Source organism: Frieseomelitta varia, unplaced genomic scaffold, assembly GCF_011392965.1.
Source record: "Frieseomelitta varia isolate USP_RPSP 00005682 unplaced genomic scaffold, Fvar_1.2 scaffold_184, whole genome shotgun sequence".
Lineage (NCBI taxonomy): Eukaryota > Metazoa > Arthropoda > Insecta > Hymenoptera > Apidae > Frieseomelitta > Frieseomelitta varia.
In genome coordinates, this window is record NW_025109572.1 from 237,147 (window position 1) to 261,455 (window position 24,309).

At 42.0% G+C, this 24,309-nt stretch overlaps 2 protein-coding genes across 13 annotated transcripts in view; one reads left to right on the forward strand and one right to left on the reverse strand.

Moving 5' to 3' along the window:
• The window catches only part of LOC122538980 (troponin T, skeletal muscle-like), a 66,133-nt gene that overhangs the window by 34,774 nt on the left and 7,050 nt on the right, over positions 1–24,309 (reverse strand). The window lies entirely within an intron of this gene.
• The window catches only part of LOC122538978 (RING finger protein nhl-1), a 64,844-nt gene that overhangs the window by 11,191 nt on the left and 29,344 nt on the right, over positions 1–24,309 (forward strand). For 9 of the 12 annotated variants that reach the window (XM_043673525.1, XM_043673526.1, XM_043673527.1 and 6 more), the window contains 2 exons: positions 22,105–22,286; positions 23,887–24,120. In XM_043673525.1, the coding sequence (XP_043529460.1) occupies positions 22,107–22,286; positions 23,887–24,120 (414 nt within the window). In that variant the 5' untranslated portion in view covers positions 22,105–22,106. Of the gene's footprint in view, positions 1–17,366; positions 17,563–17,836; positions 18,144–22,084; positions 22,287–23,886; positions 24,121–24,309 lie in introns of those variants that run through there. The other 3 variants (XM_043673530.1, XM_043673529.1, XM_043673531.1) reach the window with 3 other exon arrangements.

Sequence of the window (24,309 nt, forward strand, 5' to 3'; positions counted from 1 at the left end):
AAAATTTCGCGAAGCATTTCCGGAACGAAATTCTCCTATGCCGTGGCGGTCCGTCTATCCAGTATTTTACATTTTAGAACAACATAACACTCGTTTCCATCCGCTTCCGTCCGATATTTCAAAGTGTAAATCTCCTGTGTGTGTGTTTTTTTTTTTTACTCTCGTGTTTTACTATCAAAATCCACCCATGTCAAACGACCGATATTTTATGTTTTAGAACAAAATTACACCCATTCCCATCAATTCATCCAACATTTTATATTTTAGAGAGCTAGTCTTCTATGTGTCTTTCCTTCGCCACACATTTCTGTTATACGTTGCAATAAAGTTCTCTGTCCATCCATCCAACATTTTCTAGAAATGACAAAATGAACGGAGTCTCTTCCTTTCTCCGTTTGAACGCGCATATTATTTACGATGACAGATAGAGCCTCGGGTGATTTATCGTCTTGCCCAAACTACCGAAACTATGTGTACTCTCTGCTGTAATAGCAGACACGCGTTTGTTCTATCTTTAAATTCTTACGAAAGCGCGAGTTTTCCAACCATCGAGAGTCAAATTACGTATAGAATTAGGCAAACTGCCGGCCAGAAACAAATTAGCAAATTTTAGCTGATCGAGTATCGAGGGTTTTAATCGACTGCCGAACGAGGAGGATACAAACACAACCCCACTTCGGACGATCGTCCAGATTTTCTTGATTTTCAGCGCCGCGAAAAGCCAGTGAAAAGTTGCTCTTCCTTCTTGCGCGACATTTATTACGTGCCTAGCTGCACTTTGTACCTCGTTAGTCTACGATGCACCCTTTCAGTCGCTCGGCCATCCCCCCGCAGTTTGCGGTGCTCTCACGCGCGCAATGCCGTCGGAGAGCAGAAAAAAGGTGGAAAAAAGGAAGGAAGAAAGAAGGCGAGAGAGAGAGAGAGAGAGAGAGAGAGAGAGAAGAAACGAACAAGAAGCAAGGCGTTAAAAGAGCACTAAAGCAGTGAATGCCGCGAGAGGAGCTTATCCACTCGTCCCTTGTCGGTGGAGTGATCCAATTTTCGGCGGGCTGGCCGATTTAAGCTAGTCCTGTTCACCGTTAGACGCGGATTTAGTCTCGTGAACGTGTCGCGCCAATTGGCTTTGTACACAACGATGGATACACCCACCGACGAGTGTTTGAATTCGCGGACGAAGGTTCGAATATGACGACGATTTCGAGGTTGCTTGAAAAATTTGAAAATCGAGTTGTCGACTTTGATCGGCAATTCCCCCGCTACACAGAGATCGGCGGATGACATTTGACGCGCGAACGTTTTGAAAATTTAAACACGACATCGATGAAATTAAACTTGAAAGCGAACTTTCGGACTTTTGGTGTCATAATTGATTTTAAGTAGGAATATCTTCTTCAATGATTTAACACGCGAATGTTCAGAGTACATTTGAAAACTTAAATACCACTGAAAAAAATTTGGGAATTATTTAATATTAGGCCAGAAATCTTCTCCAACGGCAGCTCGAACAAATTTATATCTAAAAATTTGGATACGACGCTGCCAAAAAAAAAGAAAAAAAAGAAAAAAGAAATTGAGATCCAGCCGCACGGAGATCTAAATTCGAACGTTCGAGTTTCAGGTGAAATTGAAAGGCTGTCGTTCGCATTTAACGTCGAGAAATATGATGCGCCGATCGACTTCGCTTACACCGACGGGGACACTCCGTTTAAAGTCGAAAATTCGACGCGCGACACCGTCAAACAGCGAAATTTAATCGCCCCGAACGAATGGAAACGTTCGGAATTTGAAAATTCCACGATTAAATCGGAGCGATAGTTGCCTGGCGTTTGAAAACGAGCACTTTACCAATGCTCCAGCGAGAACATACTCTTTGAACACGAGATCGAGATCGAGGGAATTTCAAAAACTCTGCTCGAGTTTTCGTAAGTCGAGTGACTGTCAATCACAACGACGAAACTGCACAAAACCAATACGGTAAATTGTGTTAGCGACACAGGGATGCAAATGGTCGCGACACGTTCGTCAATTCAACGATTATCCGGTTGTTACGATTCAACCGCTAGAAGGATTCGATCGCGGACAAGCAACATGGAACCTCTATAACGAATTGCTCGGGGCTAAGTTCGCATTACAATGCGACACAACTAATGATAAGGTCACGATCATTAGCGAAACCCGCTATATACATATATACATATATACCCCACCGGGTCGTAATTTTTTCTCTCGATTTGAATCACTCGCACTTCGATTCTCCGCGGTGAATCACTGACAAAAAAAGAAAAAATTACGAAAAAGCAACGAGACTGAAGTAATTGGAAAAATTCGAGAATATCGTCTCTTCCGATTAGTATCGCAGATTACTTCGTGATTACTTCGGGTTCCATATTCGTTCATTTTTTCGATAATGAAGGGAAAAATTTATTGCCAGCATCTGGATGTATATCCTACGGTAGAATGAAAAGAAAAAACACACACGTAAAATATACGATGAAATATAATGAATTAGTCGACTCGTTGGATTTTCAAATTACACTTCTATAAAATAATTTCATTTCATATTTCACGGTCATAATGGTGATTATACTTTAAACATGAAATAATTAAAAAGAAAACAAAAAATCTATCTACTACGTGGAACGAAGTGGACAATATCTGTAATAATGTTTGATTATTCATTCGTTTCATACTGTCGTCGACGAGAACGAAGATATTTTATTCCATTTTCAAAGTCCAGAATATAGAACGGAGAGCCGCGTTGCTTGCCGGGGCACGAGCCCCGATACAGGATTAACAGCGACAGATAAAAATTGGTTTGATTTATGGTCGACTCGGCTCTTTACGATTCCGTTTCACGGACGACCCACCCGTTTTCCCCCTTTATCCCGCCTCTCGTGCAAATCACAGAACGGAATATTCAGAGGGCGAGTCTCGTCTCGCCTACGACGCGTTTCATTCGACCCATTATCCCCCTGAAACCGGCCATGCACCGGCGAGTCGCCAATTAGTATAAGAGTTAATTGGTCAATTGGGACAATGGATTAATTGATTAACCGCGTAGCGCGAAACTGGCAAGCGTGGAATCGAGGCCGAGGCACGAGGTGGAAATCGGAGTATCGTACTCTGGAAATCACGTTCCCACGTTCCCGGCGATCCATTTGAAATCCTCGAACGTAGCAATCTTTGGGACTTTCTCAGGGAAGTTACTATGGAAACTTGGCTGAAAGAATGAGGCGAGAGGGGAAAAAAATTCTCTGTCTTTTCCTCTTGCTTTCAAAGGGTGAAACCGAGCGGAGAAAGACACAGAGAGACAGAGAGATAGAGTGGTCCGTAAGTAGCCGGGCCGATAACACTTATTGTTAGAAAGAGTTGCGAGTTAAGTGAAGAAGCACGCTTTGTACCAAGCTGCTCGTCTATTATTCCCGGGGCATTTTTATGAAAACTCCTCCTCCTCGGTAACGGTGGAGGATGTGTCGCGAGTTTCAAAGAATAACGGGGTGCGAGGATGAATAAAACGAGGGGTGTGCACGAGGCCTGGCGTGAATGGTTCCTTTGCTCTTCTCGTGGAAAATAAGAGACGAACACGGGGCAGGAGAGACCGGAGCCCTTGTTACCAGTTCATGTGAGAACAGATAGAGACGCTGACGGAGGTGCCATCCGCGTCACCTTGACGGGGATGATTATACCGCCGTTTTACGTCACGTTACGGCTTTTCACACCCGTGTGTCACGTTTAACGCCACGTAATTCCTTCTCTCCTCCTCGCAACGCAACGCAACGCCGAGGAAACTATTGATTTTCCATTCTGACGAACGGGATAATGCCAGACGATCTCTCTCTTTCCGATGGCTTTTGTGATTTTCGGTGATCGCGAAATCTTCAACACAGTTCCAGGCAACAATTCGCTTGTGAAACGAGCTTTACTTTTTTTGAACATCCAAGCATGGATCACTCGTTCCGACACATCATTTTATTTCACTCGAAACGATCCCTCGCGTCCTTGTTAAAAACGAGCGAGGGAAAAAATGTTCTCTCCCCGAATCAAACGAAATGATCTTCCGTCTTTGTATTCGACACGCAGGGACTTCTAGAACGTTGTTTTTAATTACACCGTGTAATAAATAATGGGAGCGCAGCGTCACGTATTTATTTTCCAACTCGAACGACCCCGTCGCAGGTGGGTTAATTAAAGTTCATCATAATGAGCGACGAAGGAGAAACAGGCTGCTCGTCTAAGTCATCTTATGGTAACGATAGCATGAAACGATGCTGTTACGAAGCTCGCTTATGCATTATGCAAATCTGTCTGGAACGACGGCCGAGTTCTTGCATTAGCAATAACGAAAACCATGCAACTTTGTCAGAGTGAAGGGAGGGAGGCAGTAAAGACGAGTCTCGCCAAAGGGAACCGACCTAGAAGAATATATACTGTTCGATATACATACGTCAACCTAACAAACGTTCGAAGCAATCTCGCATCTAATATTCCGGTGACTATGGGAGCGCAACAAACGATTCTACGATTCAGGGAAATGCTCGTCCTCTGAACAACGGTGGATAGTTGTTGTAATAACGTTTTGCAATAACGGTACTGCGACCTCGGGAAGAAAATTTCCATTCGGAAAGAGGACAAGCTATCCAATTTTTGAGACTTTGCTTGAAATAACTCGCTGACCCGCGTCTTCTGTTGTAAAAAGAAATATTCCTCGAGGGAGAAATTGCAATCACGATCAATTAATACTCTGTTATCGCGCGACGTAACTCTGTCGATTTGAAGTTACTCCTGCCGAGTCGTTTCCCGTTGTATGAGGAAATGTTTCTCGAGAAGAAATCGACCCTGACGTTAATTGATTTTTTGTTATTTCACCGGGGAAATTTCGTGCCGCGCGTTTCCGACAATTACGCGAACGACAGTGTAGCTTCCATTCGGACACGTCTTCCGTTCAACATAAGATTTAATTAACGTCACGGGCCCGTCGAGAAGTCAATTAAAAATTTCTTGAAAGTTGTAATCCATGTCCTCCTCCTTTCGCCAACTTTCAAATGGCTTTTTAATCGAGTTATACGACGGATAGTTAATTAATTTCGCAGCGAAAGCCACGGCGGCGATCCTCGCGCTCGTAAATGCGCCCGATTAATCGAACGGTGCTCAGCCTCACAATCGAAGAAAAACCCACCCCTCCAGCCGCTGCCGATTGGTCGCTCCGAAGAAACGCTCCGTTCACTCCCTCCTTTGCAATTCTAATATTTCTCTTCCATCGTCCGACCGTTAATTACGCGCTTTGTAAATATTTCACCGAGCGGATCGGAAAGGGACTCGAGATGAGAGACGGTGGATCTCGTGGTCTGAAACGCGTCCTGGCACGTGGATATTTTCAGCAAACTAGCGGGACAAAAGTCGCAATCATCCGTCGAGTGAAATTATTTGCTATTTACTTGAAGAACGTCATTGACGCAAAGTTCAGACAGTGGATTGCTTCTCCTGTTTTATTTCAGCCTTCCTCTTCTTTTTTTTTTTTTTTTTTTTTTTGTCGAAAATCAACATTATGCAAATGGAGCAGTGTTTGAAGGAACGGAAGACAATTCCTGTCTCAATTCGTTGAAAATTAGAATTTTATTATATCCATTGTTTAAATCACTGTTAATTGAATTACCAATGCAACTGTGTACCTTTGAGATTCATTTGACATTTATTGCCTATTCGGATCGTAACTATTCGCGTCTGTTTCGACTGGTCATCACTTTTCTGAAATATTAGAAGTACCCACAAGTAAGTTGTTCTTACTATACTGTAATAGTTTCTCAGTCTTAAGTATATTTAAGTGAAACAAAATAGGCAAAAACAAATAATAAATTTATTACTTCCCAATAATTTCGGGCGATAATAAACGCGACGAATTATCGTGTACGATTTGGTCACTCGTTATGGTCCGCAATCAGCTGCCAGCGCAAGTGTTTAAATATCGAATATCTATTAAATATTTTCAACTACGATATAGCTTACGTTAAATTATTGTCACTACGGCAACATTTGCTAAATTTGAAAAACGTCACTTATAGGTACCCCCAGTATATTCGTTTCTTACAGAACTTATTTCAAATTGCTTTCAAAGACGGATCGCGATTTCCGTCTCGCCAGATCGAAACTAACAAACGGACGATCGTACCGGACGATCCACCTTCGGTTCTCGATCGTCCGCCTGTCGGTGTTTCGAGTTTCCAAGTGCCAGCAGAGATCGGTGGAGAAGTTTCTCTCGAACGGCGGAGGTGAGAGATATGCGGGCCGATTCCCGATTTATATTTGACTCGGCGGCGGCGCGCGGCACACATTACCTCCGGGAGTTTTTCAATTAATTCGACGCCATTATGCGGCCGGTCTTTATTCACCGGCCGGGCAGAAGTGGGTCGTAGGTTGGCGCGCGACAATACACCCACTGCCAGAATCAGAACTATGCCGAGTCAACAAAGAGATAATCATCGTGCTTCGCATTGTTAATCTTAATTAACGTGCCGACGTGGATCAGGAACACAATATCGTAAGAAGCTGCGCGCGCTTTATATCGGGGCGAAAATTACGATGGAATAGAGCTGAATTTAATTGGACCGATGGGATGGAGGAGGAGAAGGGTCACCTTCGGGCTAGAGGTGGTCTCTTTCTTCGACGAAGGGAGGAAAAAATGGGAGGGGGGAGAGAGAGGCAGAAGGTTCGCAGCGAGGACAATAACCGACGACAAAGACAGTTGCTTTCCACGATACGCCGTTGACCCTTTTGTTTCTCCATCGATTCGTCTTCGCGAGCTCTTTCTTCGCCCGAGGATTCTCGATCGAATCGCGATTAATCTTTGAAATATGGCCCGGTCACTCGAGCGCAGAATGAAGATGCATTTATAAAATGAATGCATCGTTCCATTGGAATCGAACGATTCTGCTAAATTAACACAAAGAGCGTCAGGGTGCTTTAACTTCATGATAATCTGCAATGAATGACCGATACTTTATAAAGTCCTTGTAAACTTTCAAAATGTGTTCTTAGAATAGTTCTTGCTTTGAGTGACACTCGTGGTATGGTTCTGATTTGAAAAAACAATAAAATTGCAGTCCTGTGTTATATATATATAAATTTTTAAAAATAATTAAATATTTTGATATTAATAACAATTTTTATAACAGATATAATAAATATGATAAAAATTTGTTAAATTCAATTATTTCACATAAAAAATTTCATTTTAATACAAATCTAAATAATAATGGTAATACTGAATAAATTAATATTCATAAATTGAAAGTATAATTTAAAAATTTAAAACTAAAAATAATATATAATTTTGCAAAATTTAATTTTATTAATAAATAATAAAATATAGAATAATCGAATATAAAATAGATGTGAATTTGAATTTTCAAAATGAAGATTGATAAATACAAATGATACATAGTGCTTTGTAATCTCACACGATGTAACATGTTGCAACAACTAACGTTCGACAAACTGAAGGCTGAAAAGAAAATCGTAACTCTAAAATAACTGAACAAAATAATACCACCTCTGGTGAGAGAATGTTCTATCGGTGAAACGCGATTTAAAATCTTCAAAATACACGAAAGATCTCAATGTTACTTGACACTAGAACTACCGACGATTTAAGTCCACAGCCACTTGTAACAGAGAAACGAAAGTGCATCGAAAAAATATCTATCTCGAGTAATCAACGATCAAAATCGACTTTCTCGATAGTGTTTCGTTCTCTGAATATCGATCGACACGGAGCTTCTTAGGGAGAGAGAGCAGAGTTTTACAGAGTTTTATCATCAAGCTTTATCATCCGACGTTGTTTCGCGAACCAATTTCAAACGATTGACGAGTATAAAGGATGATTTATAGATCATATGGCTGATAGACGGGCGGCGGTTACACGAAGGGGGAAAGGGGCGGCGGCATATTACTTCGGGACATCGTTCAGCAACTTTCGTTCGAGCCATTGTCCGCGATTTCAAGTTCGAGCTCGCGATCATTTTCGCGGAAATTATACGCGGAAGTTATAAGGCATTTCCCATTGTTGGAAACTCATCGACATCAGGCACGTCGGAACAACGTCAATATTGAAACGAGTCTCCTCGTAATTAAACATTCGAGGGCCGGGCGAATTCTATTTAGAGGGAATGGCGGAGAGAGACGGGCGAACCGGAGAAGACAAATTGGCAAAGAAAAATTGTGTCGGTCGCGAATAACGAACCTTTGCTGTCCGTTCGATGTTCGATCGCAATTTCCAGACTGCGTAGCTCGACAAATCGTCCACTGAATAAATCGTCGAATTAACTTTCAAAATATTCTCGAAATTGCGGGCTTTGACAACTTCGAGATGCAGCGGAATCTGGAAATCTGAACCTCGTACACGCGACTTTCCTTCCATTCCACATTTGTCGCGTGCACTAACCTCCACTCTTTGCACCGCGAATAACTCCGATATTTTTCCAACGTTCGCACCCAGAGCAACAGTCAGCGATAAAAAAGACGTGAAATTTGACAAAAGCGTCCGCGGTGGAACAATGGTCGAAAAGCAACGACGGTCGTTGATTTACGCGTCAGTCCGACAATTTTTTCAGCCTCGCTCTCGTGGCAACGTGTGGCCTCGATGTTGCTACAATAAGAGTCACTACCTCCGTTGTTTCCTTTTCTCTTTTTTCTCTTTCTTTCTTTCTTTCTTTCTTTTTTCTTCCTTTTTTCTTTTTTTCTTTTTTCCGTCGACTGGTTGATAACGGAGGTGAAGCAATATTTTAAAGCACGTCACAGCGTTTTGCGCGTCAGCGCGGGCAAAAATCACCGGGTGTTAATGTAAAAATTCTACGCCGCTTCTTTTTGCGCGCGTCCTCTCTGTTTCCACCTTTTCCTCCGGCCCATTCTCCTCCATCCTTCGGCGAGCCCGCGGAAATCGTGCTTGCACGCGTGTTGGACGTCGCTCCGCAACCACGACCGCACGTTTCACGCGAAAAAAAGAAAAAGAAGAAAGAAAAAGGAAAAGAAAAGGAAGCAAGCGTTTATCGCGGTGAGAACGGCGTGCAACCAAGCTCGTTGTCTCTGTTATCACTGACCCGCGGACGATCGCGTCGCAATAATAAAACGGCGAGATTTACTCGGCTCGTCTGACCGCGTTGTTTATCCGTTCTTCCGTTGGCAACGATTCAACGACGTCTGTCCAGCCTCTTTCTCTTTCGAAGGGTCGAATCGATGGAAGTAAAAATCGGTTCGATTCCAGGGTGTCAGCACGTCGATGAAAATAAATTTACATCATCGTACATAGTTTTCGATCCAAGCAGCCAGATTTGTCAAAGTTCCTCGGGTCAGATAGCATTCTTCTTTTTCGACGATAGGTTTCTTTTCAGCTCGAAAGTTTCCCACATTTAGCGCCGGTAGAGGAAAGAAGATTGACAATTGTAGAGGATACATTTCAATTTACACGTAACCGAGTTCTCCGCGCGAAATAACATTGCAAGCGATGAAAAATTGTAAATATTGTTATTATTTCACAGCGGAGCGGAACATATTTACTAGTAACACGTAGGTACATACTTGTTTCGCTTATTAAATCAGCTCACACAGGTACACACGTTATTGCGTTTTTTTACAATTGGAAAAATTGAGCGAGATTAAGAACAGATTCAGTGTCTTTGCCTGATGATTAGACAACAGTGAATTAAGCTACGCCCCAACGATCCTTTACTCCATCTCCCAAACATTTTTTTCTCCGGTGGGTATCGTCGCAACTTTCATTAGAAAACGGCGCTTGCAGCCGTCGCAGCTGCTAAATCACCTTCCTGACCGACAACGAGAGCAAAAGGAAATCACGAGCCGGAACAAACCACTCCCGATGTATTCCTTGATGAGCGCTCGTTAGGACAAAGCCACCTTCTTAATACGCGAGTTGTCACGGTGGATGGATTAATATCTCGGCAAGTGAATATTCGAGCAAGTGAAAAGAAAAAAAAAAAAAGAGACGGACAAAATTGAGGGGAAAAATACGTGCGACGGAACGAAGCCACCTTCTTAGCACCATATAGTGTCTGGAGAGGGTAACTCGACGAATGTTTGAACAAGTGAAAAAAATGTGTGAAGAGGAAATTGTCCATAGATCGTGCGAGAGCGATTTTCGTTCTTTCGCCGAACCGAAAGAAGCTAAGAAGATAAATCGCCGGCGTTTCGATTCTCTCAGAATTGTTCAGCGAATCGTAGTGACCAAGGTTCTGAATTAATCCGAGAATAATTTGAAAATGAATCGTCCGCGACTCGGTTTTCCTTTTCTCGAATTTCGCGCGCGAATTGAGTTGCCAAGTGAAGGGAACATTCGCGAAGGAAAAGAAACTATCTGGGAATGTAACTCGGAAATAAACCGTCCAGGTCGGAGATATCGCTTGTATCCGGAATTTTCCACTAAAACGAGTGACCGAGAGCCAAAGGGAAATAAATTATTTGAAAATAATTCGTTTCGATTTCTCGTTCCCAGAATTTTTCACCGCGTTTGGTAAGAAGTCAGGCGAACGAAACTCGGTGAAACTATGGAAAAAGAAAGAAAAAAAGAAATCATCGATCGCGTCCAAAATTTTGTATCAAAATATCTGATTAATCGTTCCAAGGGAAGAGTATCTTATCGCCTGAATAACTTCTACAATTCAAAAAATGGCAACGTTGTTGTTGGAACAGCGCAGACGTGTTTTCAAATAATACATTTTCTCTGTACGACTGTCAACACGACGATAATCTCGTTTTTGATGGAAACTACGATAGTTAAAAATCTATCCGTTTTCTCAACCGACTTCTTCAACCGAGCAGTCAGTTGTAAAATTTGTAGATATTACTCACGTATAATAAGCAATTGACATAAATTTGACGCAGAAATCGTATTTTTTAAGGACTTCTCCTCCCTTCGTTCTATCACGAATTGTTTTCTACTTCAATCTGTTCGTATTTTAATTTTCAGAAATTTAAGTGACTTTTCACCAAAGGTACAAATAGAAATCTGTTTCTTTTTTTTTTTTTTTATTGTATTGCGAATTCCTTCGCACATTCGTTTCTCTGATACGAGTTTCACGGGCCAGTTTGTCGACAGTAATTTTCCACGGTGCATTTTCAGAACAACGAATTAATGAAAATCTCCTTTCTATTCCTCGCGTTTGCGATTTTTCCGCTGCAAATACACTTCAATCTAGGATAGTTCCCGGGTCGAATATGAAACTGACTAACGTTCTGCGCAACAAAATACGATGTCTTTCACGATAGATATTGCGAATGTCCATCTCCCTGTCCATGCGAAACTCTCTCGACCATGTTGGATCGTATCTCGCGCGAAAAGCAATCTCTCCTGTAATATTTATAGTTGGACTTCCCAACTGGGCGCGCCCCATAATTGGAATCTTCCTCTTCTACTAAAAAAAAAAAAGAAAAAAAAAGGAAAAACGCGTCATTACACGAAACGAACGAAATTTCGCGTAAAAAAAAGTGGCAATTGTGAAAACGAAATGGCACAGGTGAAAGTTTACAATGCGATTACGAAACTCGACTGTGCCATGCGAATATGAGCACGGCAGTTCGTGACTGTCGTTCTGCCGTGTCCTCGAGCACCGCGGCTGTGTCGCGCAATTTTAGACAGACGCCCGACGTGCCTCACCGTGCTAACTCCACGGTCGTAAAAGAAGTTGCACCGTACTGTTTAGCACGTTATCCTCGGTTACGGCCGTGCAACTTCAACAACAGATTAGCAAAGCGAAACGGGAGAAAATCATAGAACGGGCAGCTCCTAAGAGTGGTATGAAATTAAAAGTGGCTACTGAAGAGGAGCGAAACGTTCGTTGGCGGGACTTTAACCTTCTAACGACGGGGTATTTAAATCCCCCTTAGCTAGTGGACGGATCGTTTTTCATATAAATGATTGTTCCTATATTTTTAAAGTTAAAATCATATCAAATAAAGACTACGTTATTTTGGCAATAATTTATTACAATTTATTTACAACAGTGTACATTCGGCTTTCTCAGATATTATGTAGGTGTCGATATATCGGACGTTGGAAGGTTAATTCTTGGAGTAGGAGGAGACGAGTCGAATTACAAACGGACATTCGGTTGTTGGAAGACGTAATTGGCAAATGGAAATAAATGGAGAAGAATCTATGTTGTAACGTTCTCGAACTCGGAGTACAAAGTTAGTCTTCGATTTGATCTTTATTGGGTTCACATTTCGTCAGAAATATTCTCAAATTTTCGTAATTTCGCATTGCACTTTCACGCAAGTGAAAAATCTCTCCCCGAAATATTAAAAGTTCCTGCCCCTCTAACTTCTAATAATTAAAAGTTGGCAACTTTTAATACCTGAAAGTTAGAAATTCTCGTGTAAAGAGCTCGTGAATTTTTATGCGTTTGCACACAAAGTCAACAAAAATTCAACGTCACGTTGTACCAATTAACGAAACCTACATTCCTTATCGACGGAGACGTAACGAGAATCGACGAATCAAATTTAAGGACGATCGGATCGGAGGCAACGGCGAGAAACCGGAAACGAAGGAGAAGAGAAAATGTCGGAAAAACCGCGAGAAGGGCGGGAAGCACGAGGGTTAAAAGGCCAGCGGCGAGAGGGTACCTTTAACTTCGTCTGACAGTGGAAAAATTCATATAGATTTATCCTAGCTGGGAATTACATTCGACCAGGGCATTTGTCAATTAGAAAGCTCGCAAGGGGCAACAACAAAATACGAGACGTGCGGAGAATTCCGTTTTTTTTTTTTTTTTTCCGCCCCGTCTTTGGCCAAGAGAGATCGATATAGGGCGGCTGGTTAAAACAGACTGGGCGAACGAACAATGGGCTGCTCGATGCTGATAAATAGACGTAGGTTTGTTACGTTAAATAGACTGGTTGAAGCCTGGCCGGTACGACTACCACTGTTTCGATTCCTCGGCGTTTCAATGGCTTTTCACGCTCCCGTGTTCCGCCGCACGCTGCCAGGAATATTTAACAATCTATATTGGACTGCGCGCTATCGCTGGACTAAAGATCCCGATTTTGAACGTCGACTGAAATACACGTGAAACGTCCCTTAACCTCTTGCGGCTGGAATGCCACGCACGTCCCAAATTGCAACATTTTCTCAGTTTTAAGTATATATTTAAATATAATACGGGCAAAACGAATGATAAGTTGGTTACCTCTTGATAATTCCTATCCAGTGATGTCATACCGATCAGTTCGAAAGAAAAAGAAAGCGACGAATTATTGTGTACGGTGTTCGGTCACTCGTTATGGTTCGCGAATCAGTTGTCAGCGCAAGGGATCAAGACTCGTTCTTGTTAGAATACGCGTTTTTCTTTTTTTTTTCAATATAGTACCTTGGCAAATCCCTCAAGCGTTACGGATGGACAATTTTTCGCGTGACACGGATTTTCGTCCGAAGCATCGTTTTCCCACGCGTGATTTTTCAGACTTCTGTCGGCGATTTTTGATTTGAACTCAAACAGGAAATACACGGCTGGGCGAAAATGACGGCTGCCAATCGAATTTATAAACGTAACGCGACGCGATTAAATAAAATCCGCGACGCGGATAAAAGGTCGGCGGGTACAATGAATTTAATGCCGTGATAACCTTTTTATGCTCAATAATACATCTATCATCGCGATGTCGTTCGAACGCTATCGTAGAGAACACCATCCATAAATTTTTCGCCGCACACAAATGAAAATCGCAATTTTCGTTTAGCGATCGTGTTCATTTGCGCGCTCGTTGATCGTGGATACGGGCTTATTTTAGCGGCAACAATGAGATTCGGCTGTATCTTCCATTGGGGTTCGTTATTCTTTCAAAGAGTTTAATCCTCGAAAGCTGTTATAAGTGAAAGCTCGATTTTCACGTCGTTGTTAATTTTTTTTAGTACAGAGCTCGCCAGCGGAAAGCAAAGTATAACGCGCGTATGTAAAAGAATCTCAATTAAATGGCAAAGAGATTGAAATGAAAAGTCAATAAAATTTATCGAATAGGATTAAATACCTAAAAACCTGTTCGCAGTACGACAATATCAGAGAGCAAAGTTCATCCGTGAAAAAACTTTGACTACATCGAGAAGTGAGTTTCAGAAAAATTTATCGTTTCGCGTTTATGCAGTATTTCGAAGCCAGAGTGAATTTAATTGAATGAAACTCTCTCGCGCGAGCAAATTTTTCTTCGCCGAGCCTCACCCCACTAGGTAAGAAAATTCACAGTTATCGACTCTGCGCGATCTCCGACCGAGTTTTGCCGACTTCGGCCAGATACCTGGTAAATTCTCGCGTAGAAAGCTGTCTTGCCGACTAGAGAAAAAGCTCTCGGGTCGATAAGAAAAGCAGCGTACCGCGGTGGCTATTCTAAGAGAAGCTCTGCCCTGAGAATACGCAGCGCTGGAGAACCGAGAGAACGCGCCTGAGCTAATCTGGCTAACTTTAGCATGAGATTTTCGTGCCGATGCTCGTACGCCTGTACGAACGTAGAGAATCGCCATCGGCGATCCGTTCTCACGAATGTCACTATTTCTGTACTGCCAACTTTTTCTACTTTAGCCGGAACTTCGTAATTGCTCTGCCAAGTAGTAATAGTAGTAGTAGTACCTTCGTACTTCAGTGAAACGATACTATTCGATCGACGATGGAACGGCCGAGATATTTTAAGAACCATTGAAAGAACGTACTACAAATATTTATAAATGAAGAATGAAATTCATTTTACTTGAACTTTATATATTATTATTTACATATATTAGTATAACAGTATTATATAATAGTATTATATATTATAACAGTATTATTATTTATATATATTATTATATATTATATATATTATTTTTGCGTGTTATGAGCATTATTTTTTTTTCAAACATATAAAAATCTACGTGTAAGAATATTTTTCGAAAATATCGACGATTAATTTAAGAGCTATCTCTCTTTTTTTTTTTTTTTTTTTTCATTGTAACCTTCTTCTATAATGAACTAGGAAGTAGAAAGTCACACAAAGAAAAGCTCTTGCTGCTTATTTAAAAATATTTAACTAATCTCCAGCAGCATTTTTAAAAGATATTTCCATTAGAATCTCGAATTGTACAAACTCTACAAAATTCCATCATCGATAAAGTAGTAGTGAGAATATTTAACACGCTCCAATTTTTAATTTCACGTCTCCGACAGGTGTTTAATCTTCTTCCTAATTAAATCAGTTTGCTCTGACACGGCGAAAAAGGAGAAAGAATCGACGAGTTGAAAAGATTGCTGGGAAATATGGTTGGAGCAGCGTTAAAATATCGCGCAGTTACTTGAAATCGGCGGATATATCGGCATTAAAATGGTTTTCTCCAGTTGATCATACAAACGGATGGAGAAGCGACTCGGTTGGGAAGGCAATTCTCTAAAATTTTCCTGTATCCGATCATCTGGATTAGCCTTTAATATTGGCCTCGGTGCTTGGCGTGCAGCCAGATTGAATATAATTGATATCGATTCACGGCCGACGTCTGTGCATGCTGCTGCATCGTTTTAACTTTAATTGCGATAAACCGGTTAACTCGTAATTTCTGATAAACTCTTGTCTCTCTTGTCGCTCTCTTCCGAGTCGTTCTAAGAATCAGCACGATTGATTGAGCACGAACTCCTTGGCAATTTTCAAATATAGAATAGACGATGGAAGTATTCGAATTCTTAGAAAAACCTCCCACAAATATATCGCGTGTTACATACAATCTACTTTTATTCGTTCATTCCATGAGGCTCTATTTATCCATAAAAATTAAAAAATGAAACAGAAAGAACGTACGAAAATCTAATGTAAAACCAAATGTAAAAAAATTATTGGATATCTTAGATATTTCTTTTTTTAGTCTCAATGTTCCAGATCATCTTTAATATTTTTTACTGTACACAAATTTCTCAGCAAATACATATTTCGCGACCTCTCTCTCTCTCTCTCTCTTTCTCTCTGCATTTTCAGGCTGGTTTTAAATAATTTAAGCTCGCCAGAGTGCTAATAAAATTTTAAAATGTTTCATACAACGCACGCATATTAAATACTTATTTAAAGGGATTTTTACCTATTTAATACCAGGTGAAAATATAGAAAACAGATTTGTCGAAGAATTTTGCAACGCGAGTTGCAGATCGGACGTGCTCGATGTTACGACGCCGGTGCGTCTCTCGTCTATATTTAATCGAGCTTTGTCGAGCTGCATTAATAAATAAATAATCGATCACGAGTCGACGAATACAGCGCGCGAAATTCCATCTAAATCGGGACGGATAATTAAAGACGCGGAAAAATAACAATGGCCAAGAACCATTGGATGGTCCACTTTCACCGTTGCTCCCAGTATTTATTGATTTCCGATTCGAGGACCGTGGCGGGAAATTGAATAGGAATTCCCATCGATCCGCAGCGAAACGACAAAATGCATATTAATGCCGGCGTTAAATAGAAGGGTTTATTAAATGGCGCTCGTTACGCGCCGGTCTCGTCAATCCCCCAGCTACAAAACGGACAATTGGAAATTAGAAATCAAATCCGGCATTGTCGCGGGTAATTTAGAGTGAACGACATACAACGAGGGAATTCTGGTCTGGCCGCTTGTCAACGACTACTGCCGGGGAATTTAATAACGGCTGATGAACCAAACTGTAATCTTCCTTCCCGTAGGAAACACGTTTCATTATCGTCGAACCTCCTCGAGATTGCTTGCTCGTTTAATTGCGCCGAGATACTTTTTCTTCTTTCAATCACATTTTCCAAACTTCAAATTCAAAAAGTCTGAGAGTTGAAATGGGAGTTTTTTCAGCAGTGAAATTTTCAATGCGAGAATCAGAAAGATGGATATTATCATCATCAGAGATGAGTGAAATTTTCACCAACGTTATCGAAATTTTTACGATTATTCTTACGATTATTCCACGCTCTACCCGGAGTCGAGATTGAGACACGAGAGCGTCGAAAACGACGAAACGGGAAACTTATTTTCCGAAACGATGGTTCCGAGAATTTTCAGATGATCTCGAGACATTACCATAAACAATATCACCGAATTTATTACATCCTCGAGATACTACGCCGCGTTCGAAATCCGAAATCGAGGCACGTATGTGCCAAGGTTGTCATCGCGACTCTACCACATTTCCAACATTCCGCGATAATTCGAAATATCACAGTTTTCAGAATAAAAGACGACAGAACGTACATTTTGTAAAACGTATGTTATAAATTTACACCAAGGTCTTTTTTGTCTCCTCCCTCTTTCTCTATCGAAAGATATCCTCCCTCTATTCTCTGTCTGACAATCGAAACAATTTTTCGTCGCCTCTCTCGTCTCTCTCGTCGTTCAGTTCGAGATCTCTTCTCCACCACGCGTGGCCGCTCCGTCGACGTGAGCAAGCATGCCTGACTTCTAAAACCAGTGGCAGCGTGTGCGTGCGTGCGTGCGTACGCGTGTTCCTCGCGCGGATCTTTCGTCGAAAACGTACCGCCGGAAATCGAAGGTCTCCGTCTAAGTATAGCGCCCGCCTCGCTAGCGTAAGTCTGGCCACTGACGTCGGAAAGTGTCAGTATACCCTGGACCGAACCGATTCCAGCAACACGCTGATCCGCGCGAGCGCGCGTGTATAACTTCAACGTGGTGCAACGTAGATTTTTCTTTCAAGAGAAGAGAAGAGAAGAGAAGAGAAGAGATCGCGAAGAGATTCACTACTCATTGTCAGAGCACCGCGCAGACCCCACGAGTGAACGAGTGTTCGAACGAACGATGAGAACGTCGTTTGCCAGTGCGTCGCGTGTGAATACGACATTTTGTGCACGTTTTTAAACTTCCGCCGTTCTTCCGCCAAGGAGAAAGATCTCGGAGAAAGTTTCTTCTCGCGGGAGTTTCGTCGATAACAGGCCTCTTTTTTTACTCGCTTTTCTCTCCGCTCTTTTCACCGTCTTTCTCTACCTTTCTTTACCTTTACCCTCGTTCGAAAGAAACGAAAAAAAAAAAAGAAAAGGGGTAAACGCTTCTCGGATTCGTTTTATGCTGACGCTTTGAAGTTTAGAAAGAGGAAGCGTGAGAGAAAAAGAGAGAGAGAGAGAGAGAGAGAGATTGACATATAATTCTCAGGGTATGTATGCAAATCCCGCGAATATGAAATAGGGGTTCTCTGTTTTGCCGGCTACAAAGAGATGCTTTCGATATCGGTTGACCCGCTGGAATGACAATGATCTTTCGGAAATTTGACGCGCGCCGTTTTGGTCGATGCAGAAGCATCGAGATACCCGATAGATAACGAGACGGAAGAAATTGAATTTTTCCCGTGGACAAATATTTTACTGATACAGAGAGATTTCCATATACGCATTATAATCTCGTTTTGGAAATTTATTAAATTGCTTACTAGCACGAGCATTTTTAACCACTTGCGCTGGCAACTGATTGCGGACCGTAACGAGTGACCGAAACCGTATACAATAATTCGTCGCTTTCTTTTTCTTTTGAACTCGTCGATACAACATCACTGGGTAGAAATTATTGAGAAGTAATAAATTTATTATTTGTTGCCTGGGTAAATATCACGTTTCGCGCGCTGCCCGCCAAGTAAACCAAGTTCCAAAGATCCAAGTAAACGAGCATTTGGATCGTCAGGTTTCTTGAAACGGCGCCCAGCTTGCAATTTCGAGGCAGACAAAGGAAAAGGCTGAATCAGCCGACGATCGCCATTCCGATCGCTTGGCGCGAAAAATATAATAATAACGCGCCACGTGCATCTGCACGTCGTTTCGAACGCGTCACCAAAGAGAGAGAGAGAGAGAGAGAGAGAGAGAGAAGCAAAGATCTCGGATTTTACGCGTGATATCCGCTGTAAAAAGTGAAACCTCCCGAAGGATAACGCTGCAATCTCGTCGCGAAAATTCTCGCGTTTGTCAGCGCGAAGTCTTTCATCACCGAGGAGAGATGCACACGCGCAAATCCATTCATTCTTTGTCCTTCTCGTTTCTCAGAATTCGTGCTCTCGTCGCTGTTTTTCACCGAATTTTCTCGTGAGCAAGAGCAGCCTCGGTCCTTGCGCTTTGTTGCCTCCCGAAACAAACACAAAAGTGCCAAAAATATCGTTCACACTTTGGATCACGGCGCTAATTTCATGCAACCGAGGAAGCGAACGTAGTTCCACAATACAGTGGAATCAGACGGAACTTGGTCGAACAGGTCTGACTATAGATGACGGATCTACTTAACTCCCCGCGTGCTACTCGTGGTATAGGACGTGTCTCATCGAGTTTCGTTTCTCTTGACCATTTTCCCTAAAGTTAGAAATTTCTTTCTCCTCGAGATTCCTAAAAAAATCTGAAAATTTCTACTCTCATCTGAAACTCGCTCTCTTTGCCTTTGAACTTTCGAATTCTTCCAAATTAGCCGCTCCTAACGAAAAGAAGAAAATTTCTAACAAACTCGCAGTCTTGCAAGAGAACACAAGGAAGTCGAAACAGGAGAAGCCGGGTTAAGTCGCGAAGCTGCCGGTTAAGTGTCAGGATTAACATTTTACTTGCTCCTGGCTATCGAGAAAGTTGCTAATACAATAGCACCTAGCCGCCTGTTGCACCCTAGAATTCGCTTTAAGAGCAACAAGTGGTTCGTCTAAGAGTAACAATGCTTTCTAATGTGGCCCCGCTCGTTTCCACCGCGGTGACTTCTCCGGTGAGGGCTGATTGGCCCTTGGCACACGGCCTTCCGACGTCTCTCTCTCGATTCTTCTACGTGCAACGAACGAACGTTGCGAAAGCCCCGACCCGGAGTGAATTTGGCTGCCCGACTCCGCTTTCAAATAATCCCCCTCGCTCCCAATTACTTTGCCGCGTTTCTACACGCGTAGTGCCGGATTTTAAATTTAACCCGCCCGCGCGCGGGTTTCTCGTCGATGTTGTTCGGGCAGAGTCTCGATCGTCAGAGAGACGAGCCAGAAAATCCATCGCTTACGATAGTAGCCGTGTATAAACTCGTGGCCGGTGCTACGTCACGCCACGAGCCGATAAAATACAATTTGGATGCTGTTCCAAGAAAGTTTTGGGAAACCCGAGGAGCAATCCTCGACATTTGGAAAGTGAAAAGAAATTTGTGAAAGCGAGAGAATGCGACATCTAGGCTAAACTGTCTTTCGAGTGTTTTTTACATTTTAGAATATTATTCTAAAGTTATTATTATATATATAATTTTACATATAAATATATTTTTTTAATATAAAGTATATTTTTTATTATATAAAGTTATTATATATATATAAGAATATTATTCTTTAATATTTAAATTGCTTGCACAAACATTGGCAATTTATAATACCGCACAAACGGATAAATGTATTTACATGGCGCGTTGAAAGATGATTAAAGGGAAGCAAATGTAAAAAATACAAAATAATTAAAATACAACCCAAGGAGCAATCCTCGACATTGTGAAAATTCTCATACAAACTGAGAGAATGCAAAATCTAGGCAAACATCTATCTTTCGAGTGTTTTTTTACAGTTTAGAATATTATTCTAAAGTTATTATTATATATATAATTTTATATATAAATATATTTTTTTAATATAAAGTTTATTTTTTATTATATAAAGTTATTATATATATAAGAATATTATTCTTTAATATTTAAATTGCTTACACAAACATTGGCAATTTATAATACCGGACACAAAGGGATAAGTGAATTTACACGATTAAAGAGAAGCAAATGTAAAAAGTACAAAGTGACAACGACTTTGGCGCAATTTTAACACTAGAACTGTCAAAATGTAAAATTCAGGACAGAAAAATTAAAACGCAAGAAACAGGGAAAAATCACGATGCATTTTATTAAAAATCACTCGAAATCGCTAAAAAAATAATACACCGTTACGAATTTATAAAATTTCGACCACTCTGCTGGTTCTAGCGTCGATGAAAACGAAGGTGATGGGGGACATTATTAATAACGTTCGACGGGCGAGTGTCACGAATGGGAATGGGAAACAGAGTATTAATAGACGTTATTGAAAAATCCGCGAGCCAGACCAGTTATTTCTCTTGGCCCGGGCCACGATCACGTTGCATCCGCGTTCGAAGGAAAATGTTCGAAACTCGCTGCGACGATTCAAACTTTCCTCCTACAAACGTCCAACAAAGTATAATACACTTTCTCTAAAATTCAGCGACTACTTTCGAAAAATCGCTCCGTAGATCGATCCTTGAAACGACGAACGGAGAATACGAGAGACTCAGTAGTTGCCAAGCCTCTCAAAGTCTAATCGCCGTCGTTCAGGCTAATTTGCAAAGTTCGCAGGGCACACTCTGCGAGTTTGTCCATTCCTCGGGCAACAACTCCGACGTGTCTCGATGACACGGCGAGTCTCGAAATAGAAGAGCAACGACTCCTCGCGAAAGAACTTGACATTGTCTCAGTTTCGCGCGGAATCGAACAATGAAACACGGGACAAAGTTGAAAAAGACGAAAGACAGGAAGAACGCGAAGAAAGTAAGATAGTCGAACAGCGAAAGGGAAATCAAACTCGTCGAACATACAACTCGTCTCTCGGCGAACATTGACGACACTGATGAATAACGACTTGGCGCGACAGAGATCTTAAATTGCAACGGGATTGTTATACGTTCGAACTATTTATTAACTATGACGAGGATCACTTCGTATTTCAGGCAGTGGCGTAAGGTTCGCGGATGTTTTACGGGAAGCTGGTTAAACCTGTGACGCGGATTGACGAGAATCACTTTCTTTTAATATAACAACATCTTCTTTATTCGACGCAGATTCGTGCGTTGGCTGCTTCCTATATTTAACGCGTTCTGATGCACTTTCACGTGCGTTTAAATTTAATTCCATGATCTATCGTCGCGAGAATGCAAAAATCTTCTGAACGAGAATACAAAATGATGAAATGAAAGAGACAATATCCTGGTATATCCCTCTGAACGTATTACCAAGCTACGGGAAGAAGTTTCGCTCGGATTTTCCGCGTCAGCGAACAAGTCGGAGAATAAAAAGAATTGGACCAAGAGGAAGAGAAGAAATAACGAGTGTTTCCTTGTGTTTTGCAGGCATGGAGCAGTTCGAGCAACTGCTAACGTGCGCGATATGCCTGGACCGATACAGGAACCCCAAGTTATTGCCATGCCAGCACAGCTTCTGCATGGAACCGTGCATGGACGGTCTGGTTGACTACGTGCGTCGGCAAGTGAAATGTCCAGAATGTCGAGCGGAGCATCGTATACCCTACCAGGTGAGTCGATCGACCCTCTGACTAGGGTCGGTAGATAGCTAACAGACGGATTTATTTAATATCATCCGTACGTGAATTGATTTTTCTTCGAAAATTCACAGAAACTCTCCGTGTTCGCGTTACCTTGATATACAGGGTGTCCATAAAATCTCTTTCAAAAATTTATCACAAAGGGAAATGAGAAGACAGATAATTGGAAATTATTACAAAATGAGACGTATATGTTTAAGTTTTCTTTTTTTTGTTGCTCTATTTAATACACCTCTATATTTCTTGCCATGTTCGCGGTAGCATGGCTTCATCAATGGCGAGTGATCCTCTGCTTTAGATTAGTGATGTCCTGTACCTTTGTTCGACACACTATGTGAGAATCTGGGGATCAGAAAACCCCCACGTGACTAGGGAATTTTAGCGAGACAGTCCAGAGGTGAATGGATCAAATGTTTGTCTAATGGTGCCCATATAGAGGTGTATTGAGACAGAAAAAGAACTTAAATATATACGTCTCATTTTGCAATAATTTCCACTTATCTGTCTTTTCATTTGCCTTTGTAATAAATTTTTGAAATTGCAAAGAGACTTTATGAACAGGCTGTATAATTCCTTCAGTCATACAGAATTCGGAACAATCCCGTGACCCGTATTCTTCCATCCGCCACGGTTTCAAACCAATTAAAAGAATATCGCGTCGCAGTTCTCCCTTTTGCTTTTAAAACAGGGGGCAAGAGGTAGAGTTGGATCGAGTTCGGGAATTAGAATTCGTTTGGCCGACGCGAAAAGAGCTGCTTGACGTCATCGTTCGTAAAGCGAGAGAGAAAAGAAAGCCGAACTGGCGAAGCGGAACTGTCTGCGAGATGCAGATGTACACACGTAGAATTAAAATACACCGTGCCTGCGCCCGTTAGCTCTCCCCTTCCGGCTGTGTGTATAACGCGTGGCCTCATCTTTATTCAACGAATCCACCGCGAGACAGTGTACCCATCGTGAAATTGGATAAAGTTTCGTACTGACACCTCTCGCCGAGACCATTTGTCTTAGTTTCTGTCCTATCGTGGAAGCGTGGAACATCGACGTCAAACGTAACTCGATTATTCTTAATTAAAAGCGACGTGGGCGTACGCGAGAGCGGATAAAGCGGGGATGGGGGGGGGGGGGGAAGTAGAAGAAAGAAGGACGAAACGCGCGAAGGAACTCAGTTGAATTTTCTGGAAGAAACTAAATCAGAAATTCAGTTTCGGAAAGACGAAAGCGTGTACGGGGCTGGAAGTCACCCTGCTGTTCCAACAATAATAAGTTTCTTTCGTTTTGTTTCGAAGGAGACTCGCGAGACTTTCAAAAAAAAGTGTCCGGTCGATCTTCGGTAACTCGATACATTTTGAAAAGCTCAAATAATTCACACCGTTCTATGTATTAATTCCTCTAAGACTAAAGCTTGGATGCGTGTATGTAAATAAATGAACTTCATTTTAAACAAGAGTCGCACGCGCGAGTAAAATTTTCTCCACAACTTGGGTCACATTTCTTTCTTGCTAAAGAAATCAAGAAATACCATCGCGTGGTGGTACTAACTCTAACGCAAGCATTGCCGCGTTATCGCCAGGGTGTGCAGGCCTTCCCGACCAACGTGACCCTGCAACGATTCCTGGAATTGCACATCGAAATCACCGGGGAGCTACCGGACCCGACCAGCGGTCAGACGATGGAACGCTGCGGCGTCTGCTCGGAGAAGAGCTACTGCTCCCTGTGCGTCCACTGCGAGAAGAAGTGCTGCCCCGAGTGCAAGGACGCTCACATGGACATCCTCAGGCGTGAGATCACGCGCATCAATTCCCAGGTAAACCGTGACAGCCTTACGTTCGCGCTGAGATCCTCCCGAGTAGCTAGCGGCAATAAAAAGGACCGACGCTTGCCCGACGTTCTCTCTGTGAACATCTATTTTTGGCCAGGAGAATCGACGAGCAAGTCTCTCCTTCTCTCTACTCGAATGAATGAGGGAGAAGGAAAGAGAAATCCGACGTAGAAA